The sequence below is a fragment of the Leptonychotes weddellii genome, chromosome 1 (assembly GCF_054177405.1).
Source record: "Leptonychotes weddellii isolate Sample4059 chromosome 1, ASM5417740v2, whole genome shotgun sequence".
In the NCBI taxonomy this organism is placed as follows: Eukaryota; Metazoa; Chordata; class Mammalia; order Carnivora; family Phocidae; genus Leptonychotes; species Leptonychotes weddellii.
Window position 1 is genome coordinate 10,023,548 of NC_138369.1, and position 25,707 is coordinate 10,049,254.

General features: G+C 53.6%; 1 protein-coding gene across 11 annotated transcripts in view; it reads left to right on the forward strand.

Moving 5' to 3' along the window:
- The window catches only part of MYO9B (myosin IXB), an 88,403-nt gene that overhangs the window by 50,569 nt on the left and 12,127 nt on the right, over window positions 1-25,707 (forward strand). For 4 of the 11 annotated variants that reach the window (XM_081815015.1, XM_081815038.1, XM_081815030.1 and 1 more), the window contains exons 4-24: window positions 1,153-1,215; window positions 1,622-1,721; window positions 1,987-2,087; window positions 3,916-4,045; window positions 5,601-5,690; window positions 7,093-7,209; window positions 7,547-7,681; window positions 8,913-9,034; window positions 10,997-11,138; window positions 11,446-11,650; window positions 12,198-12,279; window positions 13,398-13,487; window positions 14,837-14,950; window positions 16,748-16,787; window positions 17,907-18,029; window positions 19,317-19,397; window positions 20,583-20,693; window positions 21,954-22,076; window positions 23,198-23,347; window positions 23,432-23,598; window positions 24,312-25,226. In XM_081815015.1, coding sequence (XP_081671141.1) covers window positions 1,153-1,215; window positions 1,622-1,721; window positions 1,987-2,087; window positions 3,916-4,045; window positions 5,601-5,690; window positions 7,093-7,209; window positions 7,547-7,681; window positions 8,913-9,034; window positions 10,997-11,138; window positions 11,446-11,650; window positions 12,198-12,279; window positions 13,398-13,487; window positions 14,837-14,950; window positions 16,748-16,787; window positions 17,907-18,029; window positions 19,317-19,397; window positions 20,583-20,693; window positions 21,954-22,076; window positions 23,198-23,347; window positions 23,432-23,598; window positions 24,312-25,226 — 3,201 coding nt within the window. The remainder of the gene's footprint in view (window positions 1-1,152; window positions 1,216-1,621; window positions 1,722-1,986; window positions 2,088-3,915; window positions 4,046-5,600; window positions 5,691-7,092; window positions 7,210-7,546; window positions 7,682-8,912; window positions 9,035-10,996; window positions 11,139-11,445; window positions 11,651-12,197; window positions 12,280-13,397; window positions 13,488-14,836; window positions 14,951-16,747; window positions 16,788-17,906; window positions 18,030-19,316; window positions 19,398-20,582; window positions 20,694-21,953; window positions 22,077-23,197; window positions 23,348-23,431; window positions 23,599-24,311; window positions 25,227-25,707) is intronic. The other 7 variants (XM_081815053.1, XM_081815069.1, XM_081815020.1 and 4 more) reach the window with 6 other exon arrangements.

Here is a 25,707-nt window from a genome sequence, read left to right on the forward strand (position 1 = left end):
GGTCAAATCCATAGAGACAGAAGGTGGAATGGTGGGGAGTCTGTGTTTCATGGGGACAGAGGTTCAGTTTGGGAAGATGAACCAGTCCTGGAGATGGATGAGGGGGTTGGCTGCATGCCAGCGTGAATATGCTTAATGTCCCGCAACTGGACAGTTAAAAATGGTTGCAATGGGGCGCCTGGATGGCTCAGTCGTTAAGCGTCTGCCTTCGGTTCAGGTCGTGATCCCAGGGTCCTGGGATCGAGCCCTGCACTGGGCTCCCTACTCCGCGGGAAGCCTGCTTCTCCCTCTCCCACTCCCCCTGCTTGTGTTCCCTCTCTTGCTGTCTCTCTCTCTGTCAAATAAATAAATAAATAAATAAATAAGAATGTGTGGTTTATATCAATAATGAAGCTGTAAAAAAAAAATAGAAAATGAAACTGTTAGCTTATATTTAGATTTTTAATGGGAGAAGCATTAAATTGCTGAGGAGGTGGTAAATGCAGGGGGTGACCTTCTATATTGTCCATGAAAACATGGGTATAATCACTCGGGTTTCCGCTGCCTGAGGGGGTTCCCCCAGGATGCTCCTTGAGCTTTCCGAGCAATGATCAGCCTGCATCTGGTCTGGGGAGCAGAAGTGGCCAACCCGAGTTCCTTATTTTTATGGATGGCAGTCATAGAATAAGGCAACACTTAGGGTGATTTTTAGGGTAGTTATATTTACAACACATAGACTGATTATATTTGCAACATTTAAATTGGTTGTATTTGCGACATTTAGGATGGTTGTATTTCTTTTTTTGTTGTTTTTTTGTTTGGTTTTTTTTTTAGATTTTATTTATTTATTTGAGACAGAGTGTGAGAGCACAAGCAGGAGGTAGGGGCAGAGGCAGAGGGAGAAGCAGACTCCCTTGCTGAGCAGGGACCCTGACTCGGGGCTCGATCCCAGGACCCTGGGATCATGACCTGAGCCGAAGGCAGATGCTTAACTGACCGAGCCACGCAGGCGCCCCATATTTCTAAAGGTGATTTAGGTACCTGTGTTTACCTTGTATCAAAGGAAGTTAATCCACAGCTGGCTTTATTATGGTAACAAATTACTCTAGTTCTTCCAGAAAACTCTTATCAAAATGTTAACATCTTATTCTTTCATCTTTCTTTTAATGACAGAGCTGTTGTCGAAAAATACCTGCTTGAAAAGTCCCGCCTGGTCTCTCAAGAGAAGGATGAGAGGTAGGAGGAAATTTCCTTGGTGACCCACCACATCTGCTTTCTTCCCCACAAAGGAGAGAAGCAGGTGTCCTGGGCCTACGGAGGCCGTGGCTGATGTCCCAGGATCGAGGCTGCTCTGTGGCTGCAAGCTTTGCGCTCATACCTCCTAAACCACCTTTTTTGGGCTTATTTTTGTGCCTGCTCCAGGCTTTTACTCAGAGTAATACCCCCCCATCCACAGACATCTACTCACCAGAGAAGCTCAGAGTTTAGTTTTTAGAATCGACTTATTGTCTCAAATTGGTACATATTTGAGGTGCTTTTTTTCCCTCCAGTGTGGGCTCCAAAGCAATATTAGCAGTGGTTTGAAGAGTAGCTGTCGTGTGGTGTCCAAAAACAAATTTTTTCTCCTCGTTTTGACCCACAGGAACTACCATGTGTTTTATTATTTGTTACTTGGCGTCAGCGAGGAAGAGCGTCAAGAATTTCAGCTCAAGCAGCCTGAAGATTATTTCTACCTCAACCAGGTAAACAGCCCCACGTCCCAGTCACAAACACCGCCTCTGTTCCCCACGGGCTGTTTACGTGCCACCGGGAGGTCAGAGGCTGTCTGCCTGGGCCCTCTCCGGCCCCCAAACCCGACTCCAAAGAGGCCCAGAGAAGGCGGCATAAAGGGGCCCATTCATTCCCCGTGTCCTGAGCCCTGCCCCCTCGGTTCCAGCCAAAATCACTCTTGCACGCCACCCTTGCCAGCCCAGAAATACCCAGAGTGCCCCTGACTTTGTTTTTCAGCATAACTTGAAGATCGAAGATGGAGAAGACCTAAAGCATGACTTTGAGAGACTCAAGCAGGCCATGGAGATGGTGGGCTTCCTCCCAGCCACCAAGAAGCAGTAAGTGGGCGGGCCGGCCATCCCACCTTCTGCATGGACCCCCCCACACACACATCTTACCTAAGGCCCCTCTCTGAGAGCTGACTGACACCCCAGCGGGAGCTAAGACACTAAAGGAGGGCAGACCGATGACCGTGAGCTCATGAAAAGCAACATTAGTCATTAGTCACTGGGAGATGTCAAACCACGGGGCTTTTGCCCAACAGCGCAGATGTACCTCACTCTTAAAAATGGTCACGATGGTGAATTTTACATGATATGTATCTTACCATAATTAAAATTTTGAAAAATTTTTTGAAAGCCACCTAGGGTCCTCGCCACACCTGCCCGATGTTTGGTATACCCAGAGGGAACGCCTGCATGCTTCTCGGAGGGCACAGATCGGGGCAGCCCCTTTGGAAAACCGTCTGCAGTTTCTACGAGAGCTGTGTCTGCCCAACACCATGCGTGCATGTGCTGACTCAAAGATATGCACATGGCAGCCTTATTATTTATTGCCAAAAAGTTAGGAACCTCCCCCCACACACACACACACAAATGCTCACCAGCGGGAATTAAATAAAATAACTAAACAAACCGCTTTATATCATGCAGGGCTGGGCAAACTTTCTGTAAAGGGCCAGATAGTCCAGTTTTCAGATTCGGGGGCCAGATGGTCACTGTTGCGTGTTCTTCTCCATGTTTATTTTTTTAACCCCCCCCCCAAAAAAAACTGAAGAACCATTCTTAGCTCCGAGGCTGTCCAGTAATGGGCTATAGAGTCCCACTCCCTGGACTCCACGCACAGCAGTGGTGCTCAGCCAGAGTCACTTCTGCCCCCACGGGACAGCTGGCCATGTCTGGAGACATGTTTGGTCATCATCCTGCATCGGGGAAGGAGGAGAGGGACACAGCTGCTAGCACCTAATGGGCAGGGGCCAGGGGTGCAGCTCGGCGTCCCATAGTGCACTGGGCAGCCCTTCGCAGCAAAGAATGATCCGGGCCCACGAGTCCGTAGGGCAGAGGCTAAGAAATGCTGGCTTGCAGCATTGAGTGTGGCCACACCAGTTCGCGCAGGAACGTGCATTGCACCCCCACGTCACGGTCTTCCAGTGACAGGCCAGATACAAGTACATATGATTTCACTGACACCAAGTTCACGGACAGCGTTAGGATGCGAGGATAGCCATTCCTCTGCAGGAGCTGGGGTGGGTTCCAGTGCCTGGAATGTTCTATTTCTTGCTCTGAGTGCTCATCACAGGGAGGTGTATGTTTTGTGACAGTTTATCAAAATATGCTTAAGAATTGTGTGCTTTTTTTCGTCTGTTTTTTATGCAAGGCAGGTTTTTTGGGGGGTTTTTTTTGCATTTTTTTTCATGCATATTAGGCTCCCATAAAAAAATTTTTAAGCACCCCTCTCACCAAAAAAAAAAAAAAAAAACCAAAACCACCCAGGTGAGCCATCTGTCTACAAAATCACATTCCACAAAGGGTCCTCAGCAGTGAGATTGGACTTTTTTTTTTTTTTTTAAGATTTATTTATTTATTTATTTGACAGAGAGAGTGACAGAGAGAGAGGGAACACAAGCAGGGGGAGAGGGAGAGGGAGAAGCAGGCTTCCTCCTGAGCAGAGAGCCTGATGCGGGACTCGATCCCAGGACTCTGGGATATGACCTGAGCTGAAGGCAGACGCTTAACGACTGAGCCACCCAGGCGCCCTGGACCTTTTTTAACTTCATATGTCCGACTGGATTTGGCTGGTTGTATGAATTCAGCCCAAGTGGCTAGAAGCTTCTGTCATCTTACGACTCTGGAAACCACCCCAACCTAGGCTCCTTTGCTCTCCCAGGATTTTTTCCGTCCTCTCAGCCATCCTGTACCTGGGCAACGTCACGTACAAGAAGAGAGCCACAGGCCGAGACGAAGGTCTGGAGGTCGGGCCCCCTGAGGTGCTGGACACGCTGTCCCAGCTCCTGAAGGTATGGCTCCCTGCACTCGGCCATGGTGGCCAGCGAGGACCCAGAACTTCCTGCATGGGCCTTGCGTCTATAAACCGGGGTCTGTCTGCCTGCTTCCTCCCCACAATCTGCTCAACACCTCTTCCTTGGTTCTCTTTATCTTTCTTTTTTTTTTTTTAATTGAGGTACAGTTGTCATACAGCCTTATGTTAGTTTCGGCATTATGACAGGATGATCGTCAAATGCAATATTTGTCTATATTGCAAAACGATGACCACAGTAAGTCCTGTTAACATCTGTCACCACACATGGTTACAGAATCGGGTTTTTCTAGTCATAAGAACTTGGAAGATCTACTCTCAGCGACTTGCAGTTACGGCATATGGTATTCTGAACTGAAGTCCCCATGCTGGACATGACATTTCTGGGACTTCTTTATTTTATAACTAGAAGTCTGTTCCTTCTGATCCTCTTTATTACCTGGTTTACCTACCCTCGTCCCCTGCCTCTGGCAACCACCAATCTGTTTTCTGTATCTGTCAGCTTGGTTTAGTTTGGGGGGTTTTGGGAGGGGTTTTTTTTTTGGTTTGGGTGTGTGTGTGAGTGTTTTGGGTTTTGGTTTTTGTTTTTTTGTGGGGTTTTTTTTTTTTTTTTTTTTGGTTCTTTTAGATTCCACATACCAGTGAGATCATACATGTTTTACTCGGACTTATTTCACTTAGCATAATGCCCTCAAGGGCATCCTATCCCTTCCTCCTTTCTCAAGGACGCCCTCCTGAGCACGGCTGCACCCCCTCTCAGCCCCTCATGTGAAAGGCCCTTTGAAACCATACTTTGATCAGCGAGGTCATGTGCTCATTGGACCTGCCATCCCCTTGTCCACTGGCACTTGTCAACCCTCAGGGGGCACTGGGCAGTGTCTGGAGGCATCTGTGGGTTGTCACAACCCAGAGGAGCTACTGTCATATGGTGGGTGAGGCCAGGGATGCTGCTTAACGTCATATAATGCACAACACAGCTTCCCCACAGCAAAGAATGATCCAGCCCTGAGTGTCCCTGGTGCCAGATCTGAGAAGTCCTGCCCTCATCTTTCTGTTTTCTAAGCATACATTCCACTTGTGGCTCTTCTTAAAGAGCATGTACCTGCGTGCAGGAGCCTGGCTTCTGTTGTGTTTGTGGGGACGAGTAAGCACACCTGCCAGGAGATTTGGGCAGCTTCTCTTGCCCCTACTCTGACTGCCTCTGGCTTGTGGAGCGGGCTTGGCGGTCAGGAGGGAACAGGCCAGGAACCCACTCCAACAGCGACATCTATAAATGCAGGTTGCCAGGCAGTACCCGGGCCCACAGGGACCCCCAGGCCTATGTGACCATCCTCCCAGGGCCATCGACTGAGCTTGTGAGTGTGATGATTCGGAAACACACTGAGCATAGCGCACATCACTCGGTGGGCTTCGGGCCCACTTCCTGGTGCGGCTGCTGGAAGTCCTCCTGGCACTTTTCTCGGGCTTCCAGCCTTACCTCAGGGATGTGAGGACCCGCCCAACAAGCCTTCTCTCCCTCCTTGACCTCGAAACAGGTGAAGCGAGAAATCTTGGTGGAGGTCCTGACCAAAAGAAAAACGGTGACAGCCAATGACAAACTCATCCTTCCCTACAGTCTCAGCGAGGTGAGCGTGGCCCTGGGCTCTTGCGGGGGAGCTCTGGAAACAGCCGGCCTGGATAGCCTTTTCCCTGTCTTGAAAGAGCTGTGACATTGTCTCTGGTTCTCACGTGAGCTTAGGCACAGCTCAGAGCAGCTTCTACAGCACACTTCAGCCCTAGGGCCAGAACTCAGGCCACACGTGTTCTGCTCGGTGTTTCCGTGCTGGTTCTCACTAGCAGGGGATGGCCATCTGCAGCCCGCAGGCCAAATCCAGCCTCCTGCCTGCTTTTGTAAATAAAGTTTTATTGGCACAGCCACGCCCCCCCCTTTTTTTAGGCTGCTTTGCTACTGTATTGGCAGAACTAGGTGATCATGACAGGACCATCTGGCCCTCACAGCTGAACATACTGACCTTCTGGCCTTTAAAGTTTGTTGACCCCCCCCCACCCCAGGCTAGTGCATGACCTTTACAACCATTAAGTGCGTCCCGGGGATCTTGATAGGACACCTCTCTCTGGCCTTTGCCCCAGCCAGGATGTTTTCCTTGTGATGGGTTTTTCTTGCGTTTTTATATCTCAAGAGCAGTGGGCCTCGCAGCTTACAGCTTGGATGGCCACAGGAAAATACCTAGCCATGGCAGGGATTTTTAGCTGGTGGTAGAAACTGCTTGGGCATCTTCAGTGGGCACCGTGTACATTCTGAGCCCCCACAGGGAAAGGTCCCCTGAAACGTTCTGTAAAAGTTGCTATAGGACACCTGAGCCCCCAGCAGCTTGGCTGCCCCTGAGGGGCAGGACGCCGAGGGACAGATGCCAGGTGTGAGGGTTCTGTATCCCTCGGGGCCCCCTTTCCGCAACCTCCCGGGAAAGGCAAAACCAAGACATGTGTTCTTGATCTTAACTGTAGCCAAGCACATCTGTCACAACTTAGATCTGAGTATATAAAGAGAAACAATTTCTTGGATGTAAATGAGACCTCCTTAAGCCTCTTTTTTAATTTAAAAGCCATTACTGCGTTTAATTTAAAAGCCACGATGGCATCTCCACGATGCTCTCAGAGCTGCAAGGGACCTACCTGGCTTCCCACCCAGCTCGGCCTCCTGGCTGGTTCTACCCACGGGCTGGCCCGGCACGCTCCCTGAGCCTGTGTTCCATCCTCAGCGTCCCCAGGTTGCTCTGAGGAATAGGGCTGGCTCGTGAGAAAGACTTCGCTGAACCTTAGGCTGCCGGGCCCGAGCTTCATAGTTCGTGCTTCGGTGTGCAGGGGCATCCCGAGCAGACAGGTGGCGTGCAGAGTGAGAGGGGTTGTGTCCAGTGAGTGGGGTGTTCAAAGTCACAGCCTCGATTTTCCCGGGAGTGCAGATCTCTGGGTGGTGCAGCACAGGGCCCACGTTGTCGAGGTGTGACACTCTCCACCCTGTGCCCGCAGGCTATCACCGCCCGTGACTCCATGGCCAAGTCCCTGTACAGTGCTCTGTTCGACTGGATCGTGTTGCGGATCAACCACGCCCTCCTCAACAAGAAAGACATGGAAGAGTCTGTCTCGGTGAGAGCCCCCACCCCTGTCTGCTCCACCAAGCAGAGCTGGGGAAGGCCAGGCCCTCAGTGTCACACACCCTCGGCAGATGGCCCGTGATGTCGGGAGCCAAGGTGGCTTTGGTTGGTGTCAGGGGAGAGGCCGGTTGCTCCGAGGGGCAGGCCCAGGGAACAGGATGGAGCGCAGTTCTCAGGACCCAGTGCACGGTGAACACACGGAGCCCCTCGTTCACATATTACAGATTCCAAGGCAGTGACAGCAGAGTGTTCAGCTGAGCGCAGAGCCCGCACAACCAAACAGGTCACTTCCACGGAAGCAGTAATAACTGTTTTCTCTGTCTTCCCAGTGCTTGTCCATTGGGGTCCTTGACATATTCGGATTTGAAGACTTCGAGAGGAACAGTTTTGAACAGTTCTGCATCAACTATGCCAACGAGCAGCTTCAGTATTACTTCAATCAGCACATTTTCAAACTAGAACAGGTAAGGAAATGCCATCTTGTTGCCTAGGCAGCCCCAAGGGGGAACGGAATGAGCCGGAACTGGGGTCTCCCTCGGGTTCCGGTTTGCTGGTGAACCAGCCCTGGAATCTTTCTCTACAGAAGAGAAAGTCTGGGAAAACCCAGCCCAGACTTGGATGAGGCAGACGCTGGGGGCATTTTTGTCCATGGGTCAATTTTGTACCTTCTTTCTGCTCAAATGTGAAAATCCATCCAATGGGAGAGAAACGGAGTTGCCTTGTAAGGATTTGCTTTGGTCAACAATTTTGACAATCTGTCTTCCGTGTCTTTTCACTACTACACACTCAGCCATCTTTACCCATGTGTTATCCATCACATTGATGATTTGGACAGAAAAAAAAAATGATGGGCTTATATAAATATCTAGCTGATTTTACTATTAAACTTTCCTTCTGGCTGTTGAGCCCTTGAAGCATGGCTGGTCCACATTGAGTTGTGTGGCAATAGTGAAACACAGTGGATTACCAACACATCATGCAAAAAGAAAAAGAATATAAAATTCCTCATTGATCATTTTACATTAATCACATGTTGACATGATCATAGTTTGGATATATTGGGTTAAATTAACTATATTACTAAAGTTAACTTCACCTGTTTCTTTTTACCTTTTTAACTGATTATTATAGAAAATTCGAAGTTACGTAGAGCACGCTCACTACATGGCATTATATCACTTGCATTATTGGACATTGAGGTTCCAGAGCAGGGGCCAGCAAATGGCAGCTCACAGGTCCAGTCTGGCCCCACAACCTGTTTTTGTAAATAAACCTTTATTGGCATGTGGCCACGCCCACTTGTCTATACATCATCGGTGGCCTCTTTCACGCTACCACAGCAGAATCATGACAAGACACCATCTAGCTCATAAAGCTTAATTCATTTACCATCTGGCCCTTCACAGAGAAAGATTGCTGGCCCCTGGGACACATTAAGTGTGATTTTAAGCATCTTGTATGTTTGATGCTTAAGCATGTACTGTTTCCTGTTATTAATAATTTTTCCTGTTATTAATAATTTTATATAATTATGAATATATTTCCATTGATATATCAACATGTGTTGTTATTTACACACGTATGTACGAATACGTACGTGCATACATAAATATATTCATATACACCGCATGCTGTGTAAACGTTAACATAGCCATGAGGTAGTGAGATTATCAGCTAACCCCTAAAACCCTGCAGGAGGAGTACCAGAGCGAAGGGATCTCATGGCACAACATTGACTACACTGATAACGTCGGCTGCATCCATCTCATCAGCAAGAAGCCCACGGGGCTCTTCTATCTGCTGGACGAAGAGAGCAAGTGAGTGTCCACGGCCCAGTTCCCCCTGCAGACCTGGTTCCCTAGCCCCTGGAGCCTCACCCTGAATCCACACCATCCCCAAGAACTTCTGAGTTTGTCACACTCATTTGGCCACAAATCCTGACCTCACGTTAGCAAAAGGCACATAGCATTTATCACGGAAGTATTAACATGTGCGATAACTCGATTCTGAAACACGCACACCCGGGAGTTGTTAAGAAAGGGACACGGGGCCTGAGTCTAGAAACTAGGCACGGGGTTGGTGCATGCTTGCGAAGGGCAACACATGGGATCGCAGGCCCAGACGCCACACTGACCACTAAGCCTGGCACCCCTCGTCCAGAGGACACCGTGAAGGCTGGAAGGGGTATGGATAAAGTGCCTCACCCCTGGTCACCCAGCCGCGGTCACTGAAGTTCACTCACTGAATTTGTTAACCTGCGGCTCCATTAATGACCACAAAGCACAGACAGCTTTTTTTTTTTTTAAGATTTTTATTTATTTATTTGAGAGAGAGAGAGAAAGCACATGAGAGGGGGGAGGGTCAGAGGGAGAAGCAGACTCCCTGCCGAGCAGGGAGCCCGATGCGGGACTCGATCCTGGGACTCCGGGATCATGACCTGAGCGAAGGCAGTCGCTTAACCAACTGAGCCACCCAGGTGCCCCCAGGCAGCTTTAAACAACAAATATATTCTCTCATGGTCCTGGAGGCCAGACTTGCAAAATCAGTATCACTGGGCTGAAATCCAGGTGTGGGCAGGGCTGCCCTCCCTCCAGAGGCTTTAGGGGGTGGTCCTTCTTCGCCTCTTCCAGCTCCTGGGGGCCCCCAGCATTCTGTGGCTTGTGGCTGCGTCACCCCAGTCTCTGCCTCTGTGGTTACATCACCACCTCTTCTATCTCTGTCTCATCTCCTCTTCTCATAAAGATTCCAATCCACTGGATGAATGCCTCCCCAATGACCTCATCTTAACTAATTACATTCGTAAAGACCTGAATCAGGTCACTCTCATAGGTTCTCAGGGTCAGGACGTGGACACATCTTTCTATCAACAACTTTTTATCAGCCTTTTGTCTGTGTCAGAAGTCCCTGTGGGGCTGGGTTGAATCAGGCTCATCTCCTGCCTCAGACCCAGGCCCCACCTGAGCCAGGGGACAGACACATCCATTCATAGCTGGGATCCAGGTAGAGAATGTTGAGATAAGAGAACAGGCAGGCTGCTAGGAAGGGCTAAACCATCACTCCCAGGAAACCCAGAGCTGGATCCAGAGGAGGAATGTGAGGCAGGGCCAGGCTGAGCAGGGCTGTATCTGTCTTTGTTTAAAATCTTGCTATTTTTGTTCATCGTGGATTTTTTTTTTTTTTTTGCATTCATCTGGATTTTCTAAAATAGCGCGTTAAAATGGCATTTATCCCAACGACTAAGTGAGCAGGTTCCTCACTCCACACCCTTTCCCAGCCCTGGAAACAGTGTGCTTGGTAGCTACAGATTCTCCCCCTCCACCAGCCCATCCCTGTTAGTCTGTGGAGCCTGGCGTTGGGCGTCACAGGCGCATTTCTCTGCCTATGTTTGCGGTGAGGCAGGGCGTGCCAAAGCCAACTGCAGCATTTCCTTCCTGGGAGGCAGAAATAGCCAGGTACAACGGGGCTCTTCTTCTGCCCTCGCCCCCCTCCCTGCTCCGTCCTCATCTCCCAGCCCCTCTCTGTAACAGAGGAACAAGGGCAAGACCCCCCCACCACGACACAGCGTCCAGATACACAACAGATCTGAGACCAGAAGTCCCCCCATCCTGGGATTATTCCCGGGAGCTGCCCAAAGTGGGCCCAGTTCCCAGTGTTGCCTGTGCCAGATGTTTGCCTTGACCACGAAGGCCCGGGCCTCATCCACCAAGGGCTTGCACCCGGATATAGAGCGCGTGGTCGCCGCTGTTCCTGCAGCTAAAAGTTCCAGATTCTCTTCCCAGCTTTCCCCATGCCACGAGCCAGACCCTGCTGGCCAAGTTCAAACAGCAGCACGAAGACAACAGGTACTTCCTTGGCACCCCCGTCATGGAGCCGGCGTTCATCATTCAGCACTTCGCAGGGAAGGTGAAATACCAGATCAAGGTACGTGTCTGTCCATTGCCATCATCAGTCAAGGGTGGAAGGCAGGAAAGGGACAGGGTGGATGCCCCGGAGGCTCCTTACCTCTGGCGTCTGCTCGGTCCATCTCCTTTATTGATGGTGCACAGCGAGATTCTGGGGGCCCTCAGACCCAGCCCTAAGTCCTTGGCTCTTACTGTCAAAGGCCCCAGGGACAGGACCCACCTCTGTTGTTGAGATGGGTCCCACCCCACCAGCAGCCCTTCCCGGGCTGGCTCCCAGGACCTTGGCAGTCACTGGCGAGTGACCACACACCTCCTTCCCCCACCAGGACTTCCGGGAAAAGAACATGGACTACATGCGGCCCGACATCGTGGCCCTCCTGCGGGGCAGTGACAGCTCCTATGTGCGGGAGCTCATCGGCATGGATCCCGTGGCCGTGTTCCGCTGGGCGGTGCTCCGGGCCGCCATCCGGGCTATGGCTGTGCTCCGGGAGGCTGGGCGTCTGAGGGCCGAGAGGGCCGAGAAGGCTGCAGGTATGGGGCCCACCTGTCGCCGTCGAGAGGGGGATACTCAGTCCATTTTAAAACGTGCAGCTCTGTGGTCTTTAGCACATTCACTGTGTCACGTGACCACCACCTGTGTTGCTCCAGAACTTGGATCGTCCCAAACAGAATTTCTGTACCAGGGTATATAATTCACTCTCCTCGTCCTCACAAGGCAGAAAGGCACGTTCCTGGCTTTCCATAAGGACAACCTGAGGCCCAGAATGGCTGAGTGACTCCCGCAAGGTTGGCTCTAGGTACCGGCCATGGAGCTCCATTTCACAAAGGGCCTTGATTAAAAGCAGAACCAGGAGAATAAAGCTTTTATGAGAAGTAGGCATAAATAGTGTTGCTTGGGAGGGAGGATCAAACCCTTCACGGTTCCCAGCTCTGCCCAAATTTGAGTGTCAGACTGTTTTGTCTTTTTTTTTTTTTTTAATGAGTTCAAGTCAGGATGGAAGCCTCTGTGGCCAAGACAAAGGCCTTCCAGGCCCCAGGCAGCCCCCGCCTCCAACTCCCATCCGCTCTATGTCTGCAGCAGGTACGGACAGCCCGGGCGTCCGCGGTCTCCTGGGAGAGCTGCAGAGAGGAACCAGCACCCCATCAGAAAAACTGTACCGGTGAGCGAGACCTTGATTTGTCCGAACCAAAGCTGGTACACAGCAGTATTGTTTAAAACAATGCCAGAAACCCTCCACCCTCCACCTAGGTTGGGGTTGACCTGAATAAGGAACCCAGCAGCCACTTGAATCAAAAGGACCCAGAAACAAACGGCATCTCGCTGCCTCTTTTCTGCACACAGAGTCAGGCCTCGATGCAGCATCTGCATTAGGGAGATGTTGGACGGCTCACTTTACAAAGGATTCTTTTCATGGCCGGCCGTGGCCATTGGCGAGTGGGGCCAGGGAGCCGCTGACTGGTTGCACCGAGCAACAGGCTTGATTTAAGAGCACTTCCTCCTTCAGTCAGGCCGGGGTGGCCCAAACGCACATAGGCTGAGTTCCTTCATTTGCTATCAGAAACCCCATATGCCTCGTTGCACACAAGATGATGAGGTATTTTGTGGCCACCTAGCAATGACTGAGGGCCTTCCACATACCCCAGTTTGCACTGAGTATAACAGTGAGCAGCATGCGCTCCCAGGAAGGTGGGGTAAAAAAGGCCACACTGGACAGACCTCCAAGGGAATGACAAAGCCAGAGGAAGGACACTTCTGATATCTTGAGAGAGCCAGGCAGGCTGTATTGAAAAGAGACCAGCTGAGCCAGGCAAGGCAGGCAGGGCGTGCTAGCAGTCGGGGAGGCACATGCAAAGGTCCTGTGGCAGCCAAGTTCCCAGCTTCTTGATACTCCAGATTCCCAAGAAGCAAGTTAGTCAATATTTAAACTTGAAAAGGTCATTTTATTTTTGAGTCCTTCATAGTAAAAAGTTCTTCAAGAGATTCATAAACATGTATGTATCGAGGTAGAGCTAGCACCTAGGTAAGTGACCAAAGGGATTTGTCTGAAAGCACTGTGTGTTGTTTTCCTGGAATCCGCTTTTTCACCCAAAAGGGGGCAAGAGAAAAAGAGTGCATCTCTTTATTTGTTTGTGTGTTCCCTGTCCCCCTCCCCCAAAGACTGAATGTAGCCCCTGACCCACATTTGCTAAAGGGATGCCAGTCTCCCCAGGGCCTGGCCCCGAGGCTGCGGGTCCCACTCCAGGAGCGTGTTTAGTTTATACAGATTCTCCCTTTCAGCTGCTCAATGCTAGATTTCTCATTTGACGGCTCTGAGGAGTTCGATATTAACGCTTTTGAGGACATCATTGCTTTCTATGAAAGCAAGAAGTAAGTAGAAGCAAGGGCTTTCGAACCCAAGACCAGGGAGGTACATCAAGAGGAGCTGCTGTCCCCAGGCGCTCAGCGTGGTGTCCAGGGCCAGGAGTGGGAGTCAGCAGGCCGGGGAACCCTGGGGCCTGCTAGGGACACTCTAGCCAGATCTGGCTGGGTTAGGGGGCGTGGGCTGAGGCCACGGGCGTTGTCCGGAGCTCTGGCTGCTGCGCTGACCGCTCAGGGTATGGAGGTGAAATGTCACCCCTCTGTTGTCTTTGCTCTGTGCCTCCCTGGAGGGCGAGGGAGCAGAGGTAAGTGTGGCTGTCCAGGCCCTCGGGCATGGTGCATGGAACACAGACAAGGGGCTGCCGATCGGGGTCTTTCCAGGCCAACTGCCCAGAGCTTAAACATGTACTTGAAATAACTGGAATGAGGGATTTTTTAAAAGAAATGAACATACCAGAACCTCCCGACTCACCCTGCAGTCACTGCTGCCTCGTTTCTAGAAGTCCCATAAGGACATTTGTCATCTAGACATCCTTCATGAATAGTCCCTTCCAGAGCATCTGATTTTCATCTCTCATCCATTCTTGTTCTCACGCATTGGTGCCAAAGTTTGGGCCTAGGACGTATGCTCAGCCCTGAACCCGCGGTGATCGAACAAAAGGAAGTGAAGGAGATTGAATTCTTTGGGGCAAAGCCCTCCTTCAACTAGGGTTCCCCACCCTCAGCGCTGGGCCGGGTTCCCCCTCTGTGGTGGGACCGTCCCTGGCCCTGTAGGGGTTGAGCAGCATCCTGGTCTCAACCCACCAGATGCCAGCAGCACCCCCCACCCAGTCATGACGACGACGAATGTCTCCAGACATCGCCTGGAGGGTAGCATCGCCCCCGGTGGAGGGCCACGGTGTGAGTTCCCATCATTCCTCCTGAGGCCTTTCTTGAAGCCGACAAGGAGTTTGACATGTGGCCCCAGAATCAACCAGAAAAACTGATGAGCTGCATCCCACAGGCACCCTCTGGTCTCTTTTCAGTAGCCCTCGATGCTTGTTACAGATTCCAGAAGGCTGTTCTAGAGAAGGCCTTTTTCAGTGATCTGAGATGCTGGGTTGCAAAACCAGGCCTGAAACAGGCCTGGCCCTCCCAGAGCAGGGGGAGCCTCCATGAGGTGGCTGGCCACTCTTGGCTGAACCCCCTTCTCGGTGCAGGCGGGAGAGAGACAGTGGCGTGCAGACTCCCCAGCTGCATGTTTCGGTTCCAGTGGCCTGGGGATGGTCCCGACCGTGCTGGGGACCCCAAGGTGGCGGGCCTGCTGCTCTAACTCGGTCTTCTCCCTGTCACTGCACCCCCCCCCACCCTCCCCTCAGCGATTTGCATGATCAAATCATCAAGACCATCAAAGGATTGCCCTGGCAGGGTGAGGACCCCCGTAGGCTTCTCCAGTCCCTCAGTCGGCTCCAGAAACCCCGCACCTTCATCCCGTGAGTCCCCCCAAGGCTGTGGCGCCTCCCCACCCCCTCCCCGCAACAAGTGCAACGACCGCCTGCCCCCCCCCCGCCCCCCTGGCTCCCAGGACCCCGGCCTGCGGGCTTCCCGTCATGCTGAATTGGCCGCTGCAAACGTGCTGTCTTGTGGTTCCATTCTTACACCAGCCTCTGCTAACTGGTCCTCATAACACTCCTGCCCTAGCGTCTGCCCCATGACCCAAATCCCTGCCAGCTCCCCAGTGCCCCGCGCAGCTTCGCAGGAACGCTCCTCCCACAAAGCATCTCTTTTTCCGTCCCCAAACATGCAGAGCAAGGCTTGCTTTCCCCCGCCCCTTGCCCCTTGCCCCTATGAGCTTATAAAGAAGCTGTAGGAAGGAGGGTGTCTGATTTCACACACATCCACAGCCCTGCTTTGTTTGGACGACAGTGCGAATGTGGGCGGGAGGGCCCAGAAGCCATACACACCGGGTTTGGACCTGGTCTCGCTCTCACTCACTTGCCACGTGGCCTGAGGTGCTCTGAGCTTTCGGCCTCTGTCTGCAAAGCAAGAGTGATGACTTGCATGTAGCACCAGGCAGGTAGCAGCCTCAGCCGATGGGGCGCCACTCAGAGCTTGTGCCCACAAGAGAAGCAGTTTTCAAATTGATTTTTATTATGCCTTATTCTATCTCATGTGGATTAAGATGGAACATGATACACATAGAACCTCACAACCAAGCATCTTGCTGATTTGTGGGACACCATTTCCTCAGCTGTTTTGTTTTTTTTTCAAGATTTTATTTATTTATTTAAGAGAAAACACGAGAGGGGTAGAGGAAGAGAATCCAAGCAGACTCACCGCTGAGTGCGGAGCCCGACATGGGGCTTGATTTCACAGCCCATGAGATCATGACCTGAGCCGAAACCAAGGGTTGGTCACTTAACAGGTTGAGCCACCCAGGTGCCTTTCTTCAGCTGGTTTTAAAAATGAGCCAAGCTGCAAGTTTGGTTTTTTTTAAGATTTTATTTATTTATTTGACAGAGAGAGCACAAGCAGGGGGGAGCAGCAGAGGGAGAGGGAGAAGCAGACTCCCCGCTGAGCAGGGATCCTGACATGGGGCTCGATCCCAGGACCCTGGGATCATGACCTGAGCCAAAGGCAACCAATTAACTGACTGTGCCACCCGGGCGCCCCCAAGCTGCAAGCTTAAAAAAATTTTTGTTTGTCTGCAAGATTCCATAAAGTGTCAGAATGAGGACCATACCCCTCTCCCTTGCCCAAAAGATCGGCTTTGTCTTTTCCTTGGCCCCAGTGTGGGCAGAGCCCCCCGCGGCCTGCCAGGGGGTCCTGAAGCGGCTCTATGGGCCTGCTTGACATTTCCCAACGTGTAGAGAATAGAGCCAAGACACCTGGTAGGCGCCAGAATGGTGCTGGGTCCCCCCGAGCTCCACGAGAGGCAGTCCACTGTCATTTTCTGAGACCTGTCAGCTCCGCTGTGGCTGGCCCCACACAGACGCACGTTCTGCCCGGCCGATGACCCGCAGCCCCAAGCCAGATGCACCTGCCCCCTCGGGGGCGGCTGCTGGCGCAGTGAAGCTCCTGCGCAGTCGCAGAAGCGCCCCACGCATGCACCGGGTGGGCCCACCAGGGCCTCGGAGAGGCGGCGCAGCGGCCTCGTTGCACTTGTGGGCCCTGACTCTGCTTTCTCTGCTCTCGCTCCTTCTAACCCGCGAGGCGCGGCTTGCTCAACTAACCCGGATCCAGACACTGTGTTCCTTCTGTTCACAAAACCATTTTTAATATTTTGACAGGAAAAGTAAAGGTATCAAACAAAAGCAGCTCATTCCAAAGGTAAACATTTGCGACACGGCCCAAGGCCACCTTGCTTTTTGCCTGTCTTGAGAGCGCCTGACTCAACTCCCTTTCTGGAAAATAGGGGGTGGGGTGGGGGGAGGGAGGTACTTTTAACATCTCTAGCTTTTTAGTTCTTTCCTCTTCCCGCCATCGCCCCCTGCCCCCCACCCCCCTCCAAAAATAATTTCCCTGATGGAAATGATTTGGAGCAGTCTTGGGGTTTCCCAGAAGCCGGGCATGTGATGGGGTTATTTGCACAAGCATGTTGACAGGAGCTCCCAGGAGGAACCTAAGAAGAGGTGGGAAAGCAGGCCGGGGCAGGGGGAGGACTGAGCAAGGAGGTGGACTCGGCCTGTTCCCACGGGAGCCTCGGAGTGTGATCCGCACCAAAGAGCTTTTCCCGCCCAGAGGCAATGGGACCCTTCTGTCCTCCCCCCACTTTGGGGATCTTTAGCTACCAGCCACCTCCGGAGGGCAGAACAGGATGCAGCACCTCCCAGGCATTTCTGGGAGAGGAGGCCCTTCAGCCAGGGAAGTCCCACCAGGAAGGGGGCAACCGTGCGTGGTCAATAGCCGAGACCCCAGTAGCTGGCCTCCGGTAAAGTGCACCCAGCCTCTGTCTAGTCTCCACATGGAGTGTGCAAACGGATTATGAAATGTGCAAAAGGGAGAAAAACCTCCCAGTCTGGCCAAGAGACAGGACAGCGCTAGTTCCTATTGTGAGCTGATACTAAGGGTTGGCAAACGTGGGGGGAATCCTCTGGAGAAGCTCATGCGGAGGTGCCAGGGGCTTGGCACCCCTGGAGAAGTCATGTCCAGGAGGAAGGTGGCCCTCTGGAGCTCTCGGCTTCCGGCCCATCGGGCTGCAAAAGAGGCCGTAATCAGTCCTCCTGGAGCTGGTGCCATGTGCGAGGCGCAGCGCAGACTCAGCCCCGGGGCCGCCCCTGCCTCCTGCCAAGCCCACCACCCCCTGCCCTCCAGCAGCACTGTCCCAAGACTGATCCTAAGAGCTGCCACCCCCGGGAGCATAGTTCTGGCTCCAGGGCCTCTATGATGCCTCCCGGTGCCCATTGGGCCCCCCAGGAGGGCAGGCCAGACCCCATGTGTCTGTCCTAGAACCTGCTGGACTCCAAGTCCCTGAAGCTCATCATCAGCATGACTCTTCACGATCGCACCACCAAGTCCCTGCTGCACCTCCACAAGAAAAAGAAGCCGCCTAGTATCAGCGCCCAGTTCCAGGTAGGCAGCCCAAAGAGGCCGGGTGTGGGGGGTGGGCGAACTCAGCCTGATGCTCTTGTGACCTGGCCATAGCAAACCCAACAAATGGTTATTCTAGTGCTTCCTGCCCTCGGCATTGTTTGACATTTGGGGCTGACTCGTCCTCCGTGGCGGAGGCCATCTGGGGTGTTATGGGACACATGGTAGCATCCTCCGGGGGTGACAACCGAAAATGTCTCCAGACATTGCCGCATGCTCTGGTGGGTGGGGCAAAATCACCCCTGTTGTGAACCATTTAGTTAAAATAATGTGAGCCCATGAAGGTGACCACCGAACTGTGTTGTGAGGTCATGTTTCCCTTTTTTTCCTTGGCTGCCAGGAAGCTCAGAGGTACTTTTTTTAAGGGGTCCAAAAGGCTGCTGCTGACCCGTACTTGCCATTACCTTTTTTCCCTTTCCCCTTTTCCTCAGTCTGAGTCTTTTGTGCCCACCTTGACTTTTTTTGTAATCCCCTCACCTGGGAGCTCCTGTAAATCCTTTTTGGTTTTGTTAGTTTGTTTGTTTGTTTGTTTTTAAAAGATTTTATTTATTGGGGCACCTGGGTGGCCCAGTCGTTAAGCGTCTGCCTTCGGCTCAGGTCATGATCCCAGGGGATCGAGCTCCGCATCGGGCTCCCTGCTCGATGGGAAGCCTGCTTCTCCCTTTCCCACTCCCCCTGCTTGTGTTCCCTCTTTGTCTCTGTCTCTCTTTGTCAAATAAATAAAATCTTTAAAAAAAAAAAAAAAGATTTTATTTATTTATTTGACAGAGAGATAGCACAAGTAGGCAGAGAGGCAGGGAAAGTGGGAAGTAGGCTCCCCGCCAAGCAGGGAGCCCGATGCGGGGCTCAATCCCAGGACCCTGGGATCATGACCTGAGCCGAAGGCAGACGCTTAACCAACTGAGCCACCCAGGCACCCCTTGCAAATCCTTTTTGTAAACAGCAGGCCAAAGACCAAAATCACAGCATCTGTGCTTCTTTCTGAGGCTGACCGGCATTTTAAATCCCCAGAAGGAGTTTATCTGGCCCCACCAACCCTCCCCCAACAGTCCCACTGAGACAAAGAGCTGGGAGACCCTGGGAAGAGGACAGCCGTTAACTCTGGGGACCCTATGGCTGTCTTTGGGGCTCCCAGGGGAAGTGCAGCCTCTAGTCAGAATGTCCAGCTACGGCTTCCCATGTCCTGTATCAGTGCTGATGCCAGCGAGTGACCTGGGTCCCCTCCCACTGAGCGGCTTGCCAGCTCAAGACCTCTCCCTCTTTCCCCAGACATCCCTTAACAAGCTCTTGGAGGCACTGGGGAAAGCGGAGCCTTTCTTTATCCGCTGCATCCGCTCCAATGCTGAGAAGGTGAGTAGCTCCCATGTCTTGGGGAGGTGAAGGCCAAGGTCTCTCAAGGAACCAAGTGTTCACACAGGTTCCAGGAACCGGAAATGGCCAGCCTGAGGTGGAGGGGGTTTCGCAGGAAGCAGTGAGGGCAGCCAGGTGGCCCGCCAAGAGCAAGGACATCATCTGGAACGTAGCGAAGCCCTAGGAGGGACAGGTCAAACATGCTCTTCAGTACATCTCCAAATCGGCCAGTGCAGAAAATGTGCCAGAAGGGAGGGGCTGAGGTCATATGGCAGAAGCAGAGAGCCTGCTGTTCGTTTGATCTGAAAATTTCTGGGAAGACTCATGGAGCACCAGTGGGGGCCCCAGTGGGGGCTCAGCCCTCCCTGCCAGGTTTCCTTTGCCCCATGGGTCCATTGGCCATTCTGTCCCCTTGGGGACTTTGCTAGAACCGTTAGGATCGGGGCCTACCCCCTTTGCCTCTACTCTTCCCATTTCCCTTTCTCCTGCTCCTGGGATGCTCTGTCAACATCCAGAGCCCAGCTTCTCCCTACCAGGTTCTGTGGCTTCTCTCCTCCTGGGCAAGGACCCGGAGTCCTCCTTTGGGCCTTCACCTGGCTGTTACCTGCCCATTCCTTCCTCAGGACTCAGTCCAGGGTCCCCCTCACCTGTTGGACCCTTCCCAGGGGGCCCTGGCAGTATCCGCCCCATTCACATATGCACCTGGCTTCCACCTCCAGACCTTATATTCTTCTCTTGGCTGAATCCCTAGTATTTACCCCAGAGCCTGGCACAGGATATGAGCTCAGCACCGGTTTTGATTGGAGCTCTTAAGAACTAACTCTTTGCAGCACATCATCTTAAATTAACCAGCAAGAAATGGCACGTGTGTCCCAGACACCAGCGAATAGAGCAGAGCAGATGCCAGCTTCTCCAGAAGAGATAAATACCTTAAGCACCACTGCTGAGCAGCCCTACCTCTTTAATCCAAAAAGAATGTCTGGAGCAAGGAAATATGGATCCTCCGGGTGGCCACAGCTGCCGTGCTGGGGACAGTCCTGACCAGCTGGGGCCCGCCTGTGCTCCCCGACCCTGCCTGTGTCCGGAATCCTACGGGACCTTGTCCCATAGCTCCCCATCCCCGGCCGCTGACGCTTTGCTGTCCAGCGGCAGGCATATGTCCTGACCGCCCTCACCCCGTTTCAGAAAGAGCTGTGTTTCGACGACGAGCTGGTGCTGCAGCAGCTGCGCTACACGGGCATGCTGGAGACAGTGCGGATCCGGAGGTCGGGCTACAGCGCCAAGTACACGTTCCAGGTAGGCGGCACGCGCGTGACTGTCGTGACGGGGCAGGGGCCCAGCCACCTCCTGCTGTCAGAGCAAGCGCTTCTCTGGAACACGAACCCAGGGGGTCACTTGATGCCAAGGCTTCTCCACCCCGGCACTGTTGGCATTTATACCAGATTATTCTCTGTCATCGAGGGGGGGTTGCCGGGAGCAAGTGTCCTCAGAAGAGGTGGCTGGGCCCAGGCCAAGCCTAGAAGGATACAGAGGTGTCAAGCCAAGCCGGGAAGAGGGAGTTACATGAGCAGATCCCCACACAGCTCTGCCCTCTGTTGAGCATCTTCCGTGACAGATGCTTTTATACCCATCTCTTCTATTCCTCCAACCAGCAGCAAGCGGTTCTGGCTCCCTGGGGTTTTTAGAAACGCAAAGGATCTTTGGTGACCTCAAATTAGTGAAGACCAAGCTGCTAGAGCAGTTTCTCAGTGGCAGCACCATTGACCCTGGGGCCACCTGGTCATTCTTTTGGTGGGGGCCGCCTTGTGCATTATGGGACGTTGAGCAGCATCCCTGGTCTCGATGCCAGGAGCACCCAGCCCTCCCAAGTTGGGAGAACCCTGGATGTGTCTGGACATCACCCCACGTCCCCGGTGGTAAACCAGCCTGGCCTGAGAACCTCTGGCTCATGCCATGAGCTGGCATCCCCGGTGTGAGCACGGGAGTCAGCACTGGGCCTGAAGACAGAGGTGGTGGCACCTTGTCCCCAATCCAGCTGTACCCATATGGCCTCGGGGACACGGCTTCATCATGGCATGCCTCCCTTTTTCTCATCCACAGAATGGAAATAGCGTCTCTCTGAGCCTGTATAAATAGGAAAAGCAGAATCACAGAAATGGGAGGAAATGCCAGTGTATTTTACTAACGCTTCGTTCTTAAAAATTTGACCTGTTTACGTAAAAGCTGTGTATCCCCAGCTCTGATTCAGCTCTCTAATGAGCCAGAGACCGTGAGCCCCCCAAAGGCAGCCCTGTTTCCTGGCCACCCCGCAACAATGCCAGCCCTGGGAGAGGCCCTTAAGAGCCACTCCCCAAGTGACTGAAGACCCAGTGCTCTGTGTGTGTGGTGGTCTTTCTGAAGCTTGAAGCTGTTTCAGAGAGTCTGAGATTCTAGCTTTGTCAGTAGTACCATTCCAGCTTTGGAAACTTGGCTCGACCAGGGAATCACTGGAGCGCCATATCCTTGCTGGTGGCAGAAACACTCAGAGATTCTCTTCTCTTGGCCAAAATCACACAGGATTTCACAGAGCAGTTCCAGGTGCTGCTGCCCAAGAACACCCAGCCCTGCAGGGAGGTCATTTCTGCCCTGTTGGAAAAGATGGACGTGGACAAGAGGAACTACCAGATCGGGAAGACCAAGGTCAGGGCTTCCGCCCCTCGGGGGCCACAAACCCGCACCCCACCTCCCGCCACACATAGGGTCCTCCCATGGCCCGAAGTCCCGGGCCACATGCTGAGAGACAAGGGGCTCTGCTGAGAAAGTGTCTTTCTTGGGGCCCAGCACATTCTTTCTTCCCAGAAGGCAAAGGGGTGCATCTAAGGGGCGGGACTCGGGCATCACTCCTGTTTCCCACATCCTCACACATGGCCTAGGGTTCCTGCCGGGTGTTCAGGAGCCAGTTGCTAGCTTTTAGTGTCTGGCAGAAGGCTTCTTTCCCTGGTGTTCCTTTCGGACACCGTCTATCCGCTAGCTCTAGGTACGTGCTGGTTGCTTCTTACTATTGGGGCACCAGCCGCTGTCCTTGTCTAACGAGGGCTAAGGGCAGCTCCCGTTAGGGCTTCATCTGATGTGAAAAGTCCCTTCACCCTTCTCCAACAAGCTAATCCTCTAGTTACCACGTGACCCAGCAATTCCATTCGTGAGTATGGACCCAAAAGAACTGGAAACGAGGTGTTTAAACAGATCCTTATATGTGCATGTCCATAGCGACACTAGTCACGATAGGCAGAAGGTAGAAGCAGCCCATGCGGTCCATCAGCTGATGAATGGATTCCAAAACTGTGGGCCATTCGTATGATGAATTGCTATACGGCCCTGCTACAAGCTATGACATGGGTGAACCTTGAAAGCATGATGAGTGAGAGAAGCCGGACACAAAAGCCTGCATAGTGTGTGATCCCGTGTATATGAGGCTTCCAGAACAGGCAAATCCATAGAAAGCAGATCACAGTTACCAGGGGCTGGAGGGAGAGAGGGGAGGGGGAGTGACTGCTCACGGGGATGGGGTCTCTCTTCGGAGTGATGGAAATGTTCTGGAGCTCGATGGTAGTGATGTTTGCACAATGTTGTGAACGTACCAAATGCCCCTGATTTGTTTGTGTTAACGATGGTTAACTTCATGTTACGAGAATTCTCTCAATATATTCCAAAAAAACTCCCCTTGGTCAGGTCAGTCAGCATACCAGCTCTGTCTCACGCACTTACGGGGCACAGGGATTCTGGGGGCTGCGCTGACCCCTCCTGTGCCCACGCCCCACCAGGTTTTCCTGAAGGAGACAGAGCGCCAAGCCCTGCAGGAGACGCTGCACCGGGAGGTCGTGCGGAAGATCCTGCTCCTGCAGAGCTGGTTCCGGATGGTGCTGGAACGCCGGCACTTTCTGCAGATGAGGCAGGCAGCCATCACCATCCAGGTACCGCGGGGACCCTGCAGGGCCAGGGACAGGGGCAGCCGGGGTCACACATGCCCAGGCCCTGAACGCTCACTCCACCCCCAGGCCTGCTGGCGGTCCTACCACGTCCGACGGGCCCTGGAGAGGACACAGGCCGCTGTGTACGTCCAGGCCGCGTGGAGGGGCTACCGGCAACGGGTGGCCTACCAGCGCCGTAGACAGAGCATCATCCGCCTGCAGAGCCTCTGCCGGGGTCACCTTCAGCGCAAGAGGTGAGCAGAGCAAGGCCCCCCCTCCCATCCCTCCCCCAACCCCCCGCCCCCTGGCCCAGCCCCGAACATCCCACTCACCCGAGAGCTACCTGAGATACCTCCTGGCCAGGGGAGCCCCCAGGACATCATTCTAGATGCAGGGAAGCTGGGAGGGGCTGTCAAAAATATGGCCATCCGGGCACACGCAGCCCCAGAGAGATGCTCCAGGGCTGGTGGGCAACACCTGTAGACGAAGAAACCGAGGTCACTGTTGGCGGGACTTGGTCTCCGCCAGGGACCCCCCTCACTGTACCCACCTACCCTGGGCCCATTGATGAAACACCTGGCTTCAGAGGTGGAGGGTTCAGGTTGTGAAGACCAGCCCATGGTGGGTTCCCCTCACCCCATGCTTATATATGAAGCTCAAGCATCCACCCAGCCAGGGACCCCAAAGGAATTCAGGGGTTTTTTGACAGATCCCTCTCACAACAGGGAGACCCAGGGCAGAGGTGGCCGTGACAATAAGGGTCCACCTCCTGTATCTCCCTTTCCTAGCTGAGGCGTTTCTGCCTTTCCAGAAGCATCTCTGAGGGCCAGGGTTACTCCACTTGGCAGGGGCAAAGCCTGGCCGCCAGCCTGTGGGTGGCACGGGAGTCCCTGACGCCTTGGGTGGATTCTGGAGATGGCGCGCACTTTTATTCCTGAACCCAGCCCCTTTACTCTTCTCACACCAGCTTCAGCCGGATGGTCGCAGAGAAGCAGAAGGCTGGAGAGGAGAGGGAAGCCCAGCAAGCCCTGAGGGTGGAAATGGCAGAGGGCGGGCCAGGCCAGGCGGCCGAGCAGGAGCAGATAACCAGGCAGGACCCAGAACCATCGGAGGATAGGGAGCATTTGGCGTTGGAACCCGAGGTGTGGCCAAGCGAGGAGCCCCTGGCAGAGAGCTCCCAACCAGAGAAGGAGGTCCCCAGCCCAGAGAAGGCTCTCCCACCCCAGAAAAATGCAGCTGAAAGTCACGAGAAAGTGCCCAGCAGCCGGGAGAAGCGTGAGTCACGGCGGCAGAGAGGGCTGGAGCACGTGAAGCTCCAAAACAAACACATACAGTCCTGTAAGGAAGAGATGGCCCTCAGAGAACCTTCTGGAAGGACTGTGCTAGAGCACGAGGAGAGCCTCCCCGAAGACAGACAGGAGACCAGAGAAGATGAAACCCCTTCAGACGCGGGGACAGAGACAGAGAATGCTTCTAAGAAGCAGCCTGAGGAGCCCCTGCAGGGGGCGCCAGCCAGCCAGCTCTCTGGAGAAACCCTGAAGATGCTGCAGGGCGTGGAGCCAGCGCCTGGCCACGTGGAACGGCCAACCAGCCTAGCCTTGGACAGTAGGGTCAGTGTGCCCGCCCCCAGCACCAGCCCCGAGCCTCCCAAGGACAAGAGCAAGCTGGGGGGCGACCCGAGGGCACAGGACAGGTCTGAGAGCCCGGGAGGCTCCACCCAGATCCAGCGGTACCGGGACGCAGACTCTGAGCGGCTGGCCAGCGCCGTGGAGCTGTGGCGGGGCAGGAAACTGATGGCCGCCAGTTCGAGCGCCATGCTGAGCCAGTCCCTGGACCTCAGCGAGCGGCACAGGGCCATGGGGGCCGCTCTCACGCCCACAGAGTAAGCCCTGGGCCCTCCCTTGTCTGAACACCGTGGCTTCCAGGCTGGGTTGGGCGGAGGCCTGGCAGCAGGCCCCGGGCGGTGCCACGTGTCCCAGAAACGTGTGAGTGGCTCTGTACCTGCCTGAGAGCCAAGGCCAGGTGTGTGGGAGCCCCTAGGAAGGAGGAGCAGGGGAACGTGAAGATTTGGCATCTGCCAGGAGCCACGGAGCCAGGGGCCGGCTGGGATCCTGAGTCCTCTTCCTGCCCCGTAATGACCTCTGTTCACATAGAAATCCCCTGGCTTTGCGGGAGGCAGCCTCTCGGGGCAACGTCCCACTTCCCAGTCTGCCTGGGTCTCCGTGTCCTCATCAGAGAATAGGGTGATTACCTTCACCCAGGAACTGAAGAAGGGGCTCAGCTCTTGACCCACTCTACCTGACCCTTAGTTAGCTACATACCGGTGACCCCGAGTCCCCAGCCCCTCCTCCCAGAGGCCTGCT